Genomic DNA, 12229 nt, shown 5'->3' on the forward strand with positions numbered 1-12229 from the left:
TTAAATTGAACTAAACTTAATCTCATACAGGAGGAAGTTGCATTTACCCTCCACCTCCACAGGGCCTCACTCCTAACCGACCAATCAAATATCCCACCCAGCTCCTCCTCCCACTTCCTCTTTACATCCTCCAATGAGGCACTCTCCCCTTCCATCAACTGCCCATAGATGTGTAGGTTAGGTGGATTGGCCATGCTAAACTTCCCTTAATATCCAAACAAAAGGATATGTGGGGTTACTGAATTGCGGGAATAGAGTGGAAGTGTGGGTTTGGGTAGGACGCGCTTTCCAAGGGTCGATGCAGACTCAATGGGCTGAATGGCCTCCTTCTGCACTGTAAATTCTGGCTCAGAGCCCGATAGGAGACATTCACTAACACCACGGGCGCTCCCTCTAGCCTTCCAGTCACAATCAGATACCTATCCCCTGAGTCCCCTACTATGTTACTCGCTGAGAAAGTCACCCTCTTACTAATCAACACTGCTGTCTCTTCGCTTTTCTATCCAGCCCCGAATGAAACACTTGTCCCACCCTTGTTCCTCAGCCTCGTTTGATCTTTATCCCTCAGGTGAGTTCTCATAAAAACCACGTCTACCCACAAACTTTTTAAATGGGTGATGCGACCATCAATTCACTCGAGACATGAGTAGAAGTGAACCGTGGCTTTAATCAACTTAGAACAGTGCCTGTCTGCGACTGAACCAATGCTCTTTATACCTCCCTTCAAGGGGAGGAGCCATGGGCGGAGCCCATACATGCCCCAACATGTTCCCCCATGGATAATGCCATACAATGGCCCATAGGAGAAGCCCACAAGGGCAACAGCATAGCACAGATACAAATACAAGTGCAACAGCACAGATACAAATACACTGGTGGATTATTAGTATAATACATTCACCATAATGGGTGAATACCCGAGACCTCTTGAGTGGCCCATTCAGTCCCCTCACCTTCCATGAGACCACTCTGGTGAGGGGTGTGGGCTCCAAACCATCCCCACCCCGAACAGACATATCCAAATCCGAATGGACTGCTCCAGGACCCTGCCTTGCCCACCTCCTGAATCCTCCCAAGATGACCGCTGACACTCCCTGTCAACCAACTACTCCATAAAGAAACCTTCTATGTCAGCAACCCACCCTGCCCTATCCCCTCTCCCAACCCAAACAAAGAACAAACAAACCAAAGAAAAATAGAAAAAACAAATCCCCTCCCCCCACCAAGTAGCCAGTAGTGGCTCTACCCCTCCTACTTCCGTCAACTAGTATCTCTGATAGCCAGGTGACCCCCATCCGAAGTTAAGAATGCACTTCCCGATTGCGGACAGCACTTGACTTCCGGGCGGCGAGCGAGGAGGTCGCAGGGAGAGGGGCTCCCGCAAGCGGTGGACAGCAGGAGGAACAGCGCCCCCCCCCCCCCCCCCCCCCCCCGACAGGCCGGACGGCGGAGGAGGAGCGCCGGCGGAGGAGCCGGAGCGGGAGCCGAGGAGCCGGAGCGGAGGAGCCGGGGAGCCGAGGAGCCGAGGAGCCGGGGAGCCGAGGAGCCGGGGCGGAGGAGCCGAGGAGCCGGAGCGGAGGAGCCGAGGAGCCGGAGCCGAGGAGCCGGAGCGGGAGCCGAGGAGCCGGAGCCGAGGAGCCGGAGCCGAGGAGCCGGAGCGGGAGCGGAGGAGCCGGAGCGGCGACAGGGGGGCCCAACAGCAGCAGGTCCATCCCCTCTCCCTCCCCCCCCCCCCCCACGCGGGCCAGGAGCGGTGCGGCGGCGGCGGCCCCTCTTCTCTCCCCCCCCCCCCCCCCCCCCCCCCCCCCACGCGGGCCAGGAGCGGTGCGGCGGCGGCGGCCCCTCTTCTCTTCCCCCCCCCCCCCCCCCCCCACGCGGGCCAGGAGCGGTGCGGCGGCGGCGGCCCCTCTTCTCTCCCCCCCCCCCCCCCCCACGTGGGCCAGGAGCGGTGCGGCGGCGGCGGCCCCTCTTCTCTCCCCCCCCCCCCCCCCCCCCCCCACGCGGGCCAGGAGCGGTGCGGCGGCGGCGGCCCCTCTTCTCCCCCCCCCCCCCCCCAGCCAGCAGCGGGGACCCCCCCCCCCCCCCAGCCAGCAGCGGGGACCCCCCCCCCCCCCCCCAGCCAGCAGCGGGGACACAACCCCCCCCCCCCCCCAGCCAGCAGCGGGGACACAACCCCCCCCCCCCCCAGCCAGCAGCGGGGACACAACCCCCCCCCCCCCCAGCCAGCAGCGGGGACACAACCCCCCCCCCCCCCAGCCAGCAGCGGGGACCCCCCCCCCCAACCAGCAGCGACCACCGGCCCACTCGCCCCTCCCCCCCCCCCCCCCAACTGCTGTGACCACCACGTGGCAAAGACAAAGGGACTCTCTCTCCTGGTTGAGTGGGGAAAAAAGAAAAAAGAGATTTGTATTTCTGTTCTTCCCAAAAGAAAACTGGTAAAGAGAAAAGGGGTAGGGGAAATAAATTAAAAAAAAAAAAATATATATATATATATACATATATAGATATATAATAATAAATAAAATAAAATAGGGTGCGGAAAAGGGGGAAAAAGAAGAACAAGGAGAGAAGAAAAGATGAAGGGGAAGGGGGAGAAAAAAGTGCCAGAAAGGAGCCAAGAGAAAGGGGGCACCGGAAGTAGACTGGGCAAAGGGAAAGCCAGCTCGGGCGAACGAGTCAACACGCGAAGCGGCGGGAAGGATGCTTCGCCGCATCCAGAAGAGCTGGACGGGCGGGCAACCTCTCCCCTGGGGTTAGAGGGGGGCGTGAATTGGAAGGAAGCCTTTGCCGAGGTGGTGAGGGAGCAGCTGCAGGCATTCAAGGCAGAGTTAAAAGCAGACGCAGAGGCCGCAGCACAGGCAGCAGTGACCAGGGCCATGTCAGGGGTGCAGCAGGTTCTGACCAGATTGGAGAAGAAAGTGGATGCCCAAGGGAAGATACTGGAAGCCCAAGGGAAGATACTGGAAGCCCAGGGGGCAACCATTAAAGAGCTGGAGAAGGCAGCGACTGACGCGAGCGACCGGGTCATATCCCTGGAGAGGGGAATGGTGAAACTGAGTGCAACACAGGGGAGCCTGAAGGGCAGGGTAGACGACCAGGAGATCAGCTCGAGAAGGCAAAATATCAAGATAGTGGGCCTGCCAGAGGGGATAGAGGGTAGAAATCCCACAACATTCGTGGCTGCGATGCTGGGCTCCTTAGTGGGGCGGGAAACTTTTCCCACCCCACCGGAAATGGACAGAGCTCATCGGTCACTGCGCCCGAAGCCCAAGGAAGGGGAAAAACCGAGAGCAGTTATAGCCAGACTGCACCGGTACCGGGATAGGGAGACAATCCTGCGCTGGGCCAAGGAGAATAGAGCCTGCAATTGGGACGGGCACGCCATCCGAATCTACGAGGATTTTGGAGCGGACATAGCTAAGAGACGGGCGGAGTTCAACAGAGCGAAAGCAGCTCTCTATAAGAACAAAGTACGTTTTGGTATGCTGTACCCAGCAAAACTCTGGGTCACATACCAACACAAGGAATATTTCTTTACAGCCCCTGCCGAGGCGAATAGATTCGTCGAGGAGCACGGGCTGGAAAAACGCCATGGGAAGTAGGGACGAGGGGCCCATGGCAAGGAGACACGTCATGCCGACGGGGGGGTGGGGAGGGGCGAGGCAAAGCCAGCCCCCTCCCCCCTGGCAGAAACACCCAGAACGGAAAACAACCCAATGCCCTAGGGCCCGCTCCAGGTGGGAGGCCAGGCCCCGGCACGAGGGAACGGGAGTACTGGAGAGGGGAGAGGGGAAGCGGGACAGCAACCTCCGAGAGGGGAGCCACCGTGCTAGCAGGAAAGCTAGCGAAGGGGGCGCGCAACAGAGCAGGGCCGCAGCGCACCCCCAACAGGGGGGAAGGCGCCAGGCAGGGGAGGGGGGGGATCACCCATCAAAGGTGGGAGAGCAAATGGGGACAGGAATGGGGGAGAGAGGGGCAATGGAGGGGTACACAGGGGTATCCCCGAAAGGGATAGAGCGGGGGGGGGGGGGGCACCCGGGGGGCGAGAGACCAGGGAGGGGAAACGCAGGGACGAAGGGACAAAAGAGGCCAGTAAGGGAATAGGGCCACAAAGTGCCACAGACAAGGGCTCGAAACAGGGAACTGCTGCAAGCACCCACCCAGTACGGTCTGTGGGTGAAGGGGCCCCCCGGAGTGCAGGGGACTACCCGCGTGGCGGACACAAAGTGGACGGCCATGGCGGGTGTCCCCGGGACAAGGGGGAACCCCGGAGCGCAGGGACCCGACCGCATGGGGAGAGCAGTGATAGTGGACATCCTGGACGGCCCCCTAACATAGGGAAACCCCAGAGGGCAGGGGCGCGTCCACCGGACAAATATGGTTAACCCCACAGGAGCAAGGGGGCAGAAGCCCCCCACCAGAATAGTCACCTGGAACGTAAGGGGACTTAACGGCCCAGTGAAGAGATCTAGAGTCCTCACCCACCTTAGAAACATGAGGGCCGACATAGTCTTCCTCCAAGAGACGCACTTGAGGGAGCGGGACCAACTGCGGGTAAGAAAGGGCTGGGTGGGACAAACCTATCATTCCTGTTATGGGGCAAGGGCCAGGGGGGGTGGCGATCCTGATTGGCAAGAGGACAATGTTTAGGGCGACAAAGACGGTTACGGACCCAGGGGGACGGTATGTCATGGTCAGCGGGGCCCTGGATGGGGCGCCGGTAGTTCTAGTTAACGTGTACGCGCCCAACTGGGACGACACGAGCTTCATCCAAAAGACCATGGCAGAAATCCCGGACATAGCGACGCACCGACTAATCATGGGGGGGGACTTCAACTGTGTACAGGACCCAACGACGGACAGATCAAACCCCAGAACGGGGAAAACCTCAAACATGGCAAGGGAACTCAGCCACTATATGGAGCAGATGGGAGCAGTAGACCCCTGGAGATTCGCCCACCCGGGGGAGAAAGAATTCTCTTTCTTCTCCCCAGTACACAACGTGTACACCAGAATTGACTTCTTTGTGGTGGGGAAAACGGTGCTTCCAGAGATAGACAAGGTGGAATACTCCGCAATTGTGATATCAGACCACGCTCCACACTACATGGATGTGCGGCTAGAGACGGGAAGGGCCCAGCGCCCCAAATGGAGGTTGGACGGTGCCTTACTAGCTGACAAGGCCTTCAGCGAAAGGATAGCGCAGGCCATAGCGGAGTACACTGAGATCAACCAAAACGGGGAGGTCTCACCCTCCACGTTCTGGGAAGCGCTTAAGGCCGTACTAAGAGGGGAAATCATAGCCTACAAAGCGCAAAGAGATAGGGAGGAAAGGGTGGCTAGGCAGAAGCTGGTCGACTCCATACTGGAGGTAGACCATAAATACTCCGAGGCCCCGACTGTAGAACTCCTGGCGGAGAGAAAAGAATTACAAAGGAACTTTGACCTGCTCTCCACCAGGAAAGCAGTACACCAACTCCGCCAGGCACGCGGGGCCCTATACGAACACGGAGACAAAGCCAGCCGCCTGTTGGCCCACCAGCTGAGAAAGCAGGCAGCCAGCAGAGAAATTGCGCAAATCAGAGATACCAGAGGCACGTTGGAAACAGAACCAGAGAAGATTAACAAAACCTTCAAGGCCTTCTACCAAGAGCTGTACACCTCAGAGCCCCCAACGGGGAAGGCTGGGATGAACCGGTTTCTTGACGGACTGAACATACCAGTTGTGGGAGAGGGCAGAAAACGGGATCTGGAAGCACCACTAGCACTGGGAGAGATCATGGACAGCATTAGCTCCATGCAGGCGGGGAAGGCGCCGGGACCGGACGGATTCCCAGCGGACTTCTACAAAAAATTTGCGACAGCGCTGGCCCCGCACATGCGGGAGATGTTCACAGACTCGCTAGCTAGGGGCACGTTGCCACCCACGTTAGCACAGGCCTCAATCTCGCTGATACCTAAGAAAGACAAAGACCCAACGGAATGTGGGTCATACAGACCCATATCTCTGCTGAATGCAGACGCCAAAATACTGGCCAAAATCCTAGCCAAAAGGCTAGAAGACTGTGTACCTGAGGTGGTCACAGAGGACCAGACGGGCTTTGTCAAAGGTAGACAGCTGACCGCGAACATCAGGCGCCTGCTGAACGTGATAATGACCCCCTCCGGGGAGAGAACACAAGAGGTGATCGTCTCCCTGGACGCAGAAAAGGCCTTCGACAGAGTCGAATGGAAATACCTCATAGAGGTACTGGAGCGGTTCGGGCTTGGAACAGGGTTCACCGCTTGGGTAAAGCTCCTGTACAACGCTCCCATGGCGAGTGTACAGACCAACAATACCAACTCCCAATACTTCCAGCTGCACAGGGGCACCAGACAAGGATGCCCACTGTCCCCGCTGCTGTTCGCACTAGCAATCGAACCGCTAGCAATCGCACTCAGGGCAGCAAAAAATTGGAGGGGGATCCGAAGGGGAGGTAGAGAGCACAGAGTCTCACTCTATGCGGATGATCTGCTCCTCTATATCTCGGACCCACAAAGCAGCATGGACGGAATCATCGCGCTCCTGAAAGAGTTTGGAGCCTTCTCGGGCTACAAACTCAACATGAGCAAAAGTGAGATCTTCCCATTACACCCGCAAGGGGGGGGGGGGGGGGCAGCACTAAAGGGGCTGCCGTTCAAACAAGCCCGACATAAATTCCGCTACCTGGGGATCCAAATAGCCCATGACTGGAAAGGGATCCACAAATGGAACCTCACCAGCCTGACGGAGGAAGTTAAAAAGGACCTGCAAAGATGGAACACACTCCCGCTCTCCCTCGCGGGGAGAGTTCAGACGATCAAAATGAACGTACTGCCCAGGTTCCTCTTCCTGTTTAGATCCATTCCGATCTACATCCCCAAGGCCTTTTTCAAAGCGCTGGACAAACTCATCATGGCGTTCGTATGGGGGGGTAAAAATGCTAGGATCCCAAAGAAGGTCTTACAAAAAACAAAAACCAGGGGAGGGTTAGCCCTCCCGAATCTACAATTCTACCACTGGGCAGCAACAGCCGAGCGAGTAAGGGGATGGATCCAGGAGCCAGAAGCTGAGTGGGTGCGTGCGGAGGAGGCCTCCTGCATGGGAACCTCCCTCCGGGCCCTCGCCACGGCAGCACTCCCATCCCCACCCAAAAAACACTCCAGCAGCCCAGTGGTGACAGCCACCCTCCAATCCTGGAACCAACTGCGGCAGCAACTTGGCCTGACCAAAATGTCGAACAGGGCTCCCATCTGCAACAACCATAGGTTCAAACCAGCACTGACCGACGCCACCTTCAAAAGGTGGAGGCAGGACGGGGGGACACTGACAGTCAGGGACCTATACACGGACGACAGGATCGCAACACTGGACGAACTGACAGAGAAATTTCAGCTAGCTGGGGAGAACGAGCTACGGTACCTGCAGCTCAAAAACTTCCTACGAAAGGAGACAAGGACGTACCCACAACCGCCACGACAGACACTACTGGAAGACCTACTGGACGCAAGTATCCTAGAGAAAGGGAACTGTAGTGACATGTATGACCGACTGGTAGATAGGGACGACACCGTACTGGACGCAACAAGGAGGAAATGGGAGGACGACCTGGGGATGGAGATCGGGTGGGGACTCTGGAGCGAAGCACTGCATAGGGTCAACTCCACCTCCACGTGCGCAAGGCTCAGCCTGACGCAACTAAAAGTGGTACATAGAGCCCACTTAACAAGAACCCGTATGAGTAGGTTCTTCCCGGAGGTGGAAGACAGATGTGAACGGTGCCAAAGAGGCCCGGCCAACCACGCCCACATGTTCTGGTCCTGCCCCAGACTCGTGGAGTACTGGACAGCCTTCTTCGAGGTAATGTCCAAAGTGGTGGGAGTGAGGGTGGAGCCATGCCCGATAGTGGCGGTCTTCGGGGTTTCAGAACAGCCAGATCTATTCCTGGGGAGGAGGGCGGATGCCCTTGCCTTTGCCTCCCTGATCGCCCGCCGTAGAATCCTGTTTGGCTGGCGGTCGGCAGCACCGCCCAGAGCTGCGGACTGGCTGTCCGACCTCTCGGAATCTCTCCAAATGGAGAAAATCAAATTTGCCATCCGAGGGTCGGACGACGGCTTCCACAGAACGTGGGAGCCATTCATGCAACTGTTCCGGGACCTATTTGTGGCCAATGTACAAGAGGAAGAATAGTCGGGGGAAGGTAGCGGGAGGGGGGGGGGGGCTACAGGTTCGTTACGGGGGTTCGATGGCTAGCTAAGGCCCAAAACCAAGCTAAATAAACATGTTGAGGGGGGGGGGGGGGGGGGGGGGGGGCGCAGTTACTACTACGAAGATGCTTACCTGTAAATATGTATGTTAATTTTTGCGTGTTTGTTTTTGTTTGTTTTTTTTTCTCTCTCCTAACAATTTGTAATTTGTTCAATATAAAATACGAAAACTGAATAAAAACATTTATAAAAAAAAAAAAAGAATGCACTTCCCTTCTGACAAAAAAACCCTTATAGCCCACGCTACCGCTTCATAGCCCTGAGTTTCTACACCCCCCTACTCCTCTCCACCCCCTCCCCCGCCTCCGCACTTACCACCATATCCCATACATGCCAAGCCCCCCATACCTATACTCCACACGCAAGGCGGCAAACATCACAAAACTCTATTGTTACGCATTGACAATACAAAGTTGGTAACAATTCGTCCTTGCAGATGAACCCACCCAAAATCCCAAGTGCTCAAAATTCCCCCAGTCCATGGTCTCTTAAAAAGTTACTTGCCATCTCTGGCGTGTCAAAGCAGTGCTCCTTTCCCCCATGTGCCACCCACAAGCATGCCGGGTATAGCACCCCAAACCGCACCTTGCCCCCGAAGAGGACAGACTTGGCCTTGTTGAACCTAGCCCTTCTGTTGGCCACATTCACGCCCAGGTCTGGATAGATGCGGACTGTATGCCCTTCCCAGGTACATTCCCGGGTCTCCTTTGCCCAGCTTAGGATCCTTTCCTTGTCCAAATACCGATGCAGCCATAGGATGATTGCCTGCGGCAAGTCCCCAGTTCTCAGCCGCCTCCTCAATGAACGATGGGCCTGATCGATATCTGGAGGGCGGTCAAAGACCCTCTCCTCCATCAACTTTCCAAACTTCCTCACCACATATTCCATGGCATTCGTACCCTCAAAACATTCCAGTAGCCCCATAATCCTCAAGTTCTGTCTCTCAAGAGCAATTTCCAAGTCACAATCTTCTCCTGCAACTTCTTCTGCCCCTCCGCCATCATCGACATTTCTGCCCCAAAGAGGCAATCCTATCCTTGTGGTCAGCCACCGTCTCCTCCACCTTCTGGAGCATAACATTCTATGTTTCCAACCTCTGTTCCACTCTCTAGGGCAGCACGAATCAGCTCTGCCGCTCTCGCCAAATCCTATGTGGCTGCTAGCCTAGGCTTCACGAATTTGACCAATTGCTCCGTCGACCACTGGATGGGCAATGACGCCATAGGTCCCTCCACCATCTTTTCCTCTGCTGCGCCACACGTGACCTCATGGTCCGAAGAATGACCCTTATTCGACGCGCCCCTTTTGATAATGCGCCCAGTTTGATAACTCCTCGGCACCACCCACCGAAGAAGAATATTTTGTTCTGTACTGGGAGTACTTCCTTCACCTACAACACCCCCGTAAAACAGGCAGAAAGGGCCAGATTGTCCGTTCCCAGGCCGGAGCCATCTTGTGTGTGACCACTCATTCCATGGCCGCCACCAGAAGTCCTCATTTCTTATGTTCCTTCAATTTAATAGGAGAAGCAGTACATCATAATTGCAAAGTATTGCTCAAGAAAAAGAGTAATGCTGTCAAAGATTTTTGTCTTGCCCTCATCAGGACAAATGAAAGAGTACCAAATTTCCGAGGGAACAATAATTTGTCCAAAGCATTGCGCTTTTCAATTAAACAATAACTTGGGGCCACTGGTGTATTCCCTCATGGCACATCTCAATCAATCAGTCGACTTTCCATTTTTGAATTTAAACAAAAGCTTTGGGGTAACTGATCCCCAGTGCATTCTCCATGGCAACACCTCGAACAATCAGATTCCACTTGCACCCTGTTTTTTATGCAGTATAAATTCTTGTTCCCTTTGAAATTTGATATTCTTGAGTCTACCATGATGTGTGCATGGTGGAACGTTTTGACAGCATGTCTCTTTTTTCTCGGCAACACTCAGTTCCGTACTACCAAGCAACTAATTGTGAAATAGATTAATTGTCAATCCTGCCAATTGTTAATCTTGCAATATTACAGATCATAATCTAAAATGTACTCCAGATAATACATTACGCTAAGAAAATTTAAAGAACTGAATTTGAAACTCTAAATTTAACAGTTACCAGAGTGTTATTTTATTGTAAAATTGTAATTAAGTTCCACACAATTGTTAGTTGAATGACAGGTAAGAAGAACAAAAGAAATATAAAACTGAATTTGCATCTTGCCTCACACCACTACTTGAGAGAATCTTAAAGATAAGTTTAACTACTTTATATTTTGCATGTAAATAAGTTTGTTTTTCAGTTTCATTATATTAATGAGCTTTGTGGTGCATATGCTTAATCTTTATCTATTCCTTAACCCTACAGGCTTTGCCATTGTACCAAAGTACTATTATGTGCCGGCTGATTTTATTGAATTAGAAAGGGCAGCACCTGGCAGCCTAAAGCGTTTTCCAAGCAACTCTGGACGTGACGGAAATCTTTTCTTATGGGGACAGGCCTTATATATAATTGCAAAGCTGCTTGGTGAGTAAAATATTTTTTTAGTTAAACCAATTAAATTACAAGCCAGAAACAACACCTACATATATTTATATGGCTCCTTTAATGTGGAAAAAAATATTCCAAAGTGATTTACAGAAGAATAAGGAAAAATTATCACAGCCAAAGCAGCAGCAGAGATTAGAAAGAAAATTAAAAACATAGTGCAAGAGGAATATTGGTAAAGAAGATCTGAATTAGGAGGAGGGAGGGAGAAGAGTTTGATTTGATTTAGGTTCATTGTCACGTGTACCGAGGTACAGTAAAAAGTATTGTTCTGCACACTATCCAGGCAGATCGTTCCGTACATAACAAACATAGGACATACGACAAATACACAATATAAATACATAGACATCGGGTGAAGCATATGGAGTGTACGGCGACAACAGTAGAGAGGATGTGTGAAGAGATTAGTTCAGTCCAAAAGAGGGTCATTTAAGAGTCTGGTAACAGCGGGGAAGAAGCTATTTTTGAATCTATTAGTGTGGAAGAGTGAATAACCCGAGTGGGAGGGGTCTTTGATTATGCTGCCCACTTTCCCAAGGCAATGGGAGGTGTGGACAGAGTAAATGGATGGGAGGTGGGTTTGCATGATGGACTGGGCTGTGTTCACGATTCTCTGTAGTCTCTTAAGGTCTTGGGCTGAACAGTTGCCATACCAGGCTGTGATGCAGCCAGATAGGATGCTTTCTATGATTCAACTGTAAAAATTGGTGTGAGAACATGCTGAATTTTCTTAGTTTTCTGAGGAAATATAGGCGCTGTTGTGCTTTCTTGGTCATAGAGTTGACATGGGTGGACCAGGACAGATTGTTGGTGATGTGCTCATCTAGGAATTTGAATCTGTCAACCATCTCCGGCACCATTGATGAAGACAGGGGTGCGTACGACGTCAATGGCCAGGTCCTTTATTTTGCTGACATTGAGGGAGATTGTTGTCGTTACAGCATGCCACTAGGTTCTCTGTCTCCCTCCTGTACTCTGACTTATCATTGTTTGAGATCCGACCCACTACAGTCATGTCATCAGCAAACTTGTAGATGGAGTTGGAACCAAATTTTGCCACACAGTCATGTGTGTATAAGGAATATAGTAGGGGGCTAAGTATGCAGCCTTGCAGGGCCCCAGTATTGAGGACTATCGTGGAGGAGGTTTGTTATTTATCCTTACTAATTGTGGTCTCTGGGTCAGGAAGTTGAGGATCCAGTTGCAGAGGGAGGAGCTAAGTCCTAGATTTTGGAATTTTGGTATGAGTTGGCTGGGATTATGGTGTTGAAGGCAGACCTGTAGTCAATGAATAGGAGTCTGTTGTAGGAAAGAATCCTTGTTGTCGAGATGCTCCAGGGATGAGTATAGGGCCAGAGAGATGACTTCGGCTGTGGACCAGTTGTGGCGGTATGCGAATT

General features: G+C 53.3%; 1 protein-coding gene across 3 annotated transcripts in view; it reads left to right on the plus strand.

The window, feature by feature from the left end:
* Positions 1 to 12229, plus strand: part of phkb (phosphorylase kinase, beta) — a 408331-nt gene that overhangs the window by 236004 nt on the left and 160098 nt on the right. For all 3 annotated transcript variants that reach the window (XM_038806656.1, XM_038806654.1, XM_038806655.1), the window contains one exon: positions 10647 to 10805. In XM_038806656.1, the coding sequence (XP_038662584.1) occupies positions 10647 to 10805 (159 nt within the window). The remainder of the gene's footprint in view (positions 1 to 10646; positions 10806 to 12229) is intronic.

Source organism: Scyliorhinus canicula, chromosome 9, assembly GCF_902713615.1.
Source record: "Scyliorhinus canicula chromosome 9, sScyCan1.1, whole genome shotgun sequence".
Taxonomy (NCBI): Eukaryota; Metazoa; Chordata; class Chondrichthyes; order Carcharhiniformes; family Scyliorhinidae; genus Scyliorhinus; species Scyliorhinus canicula.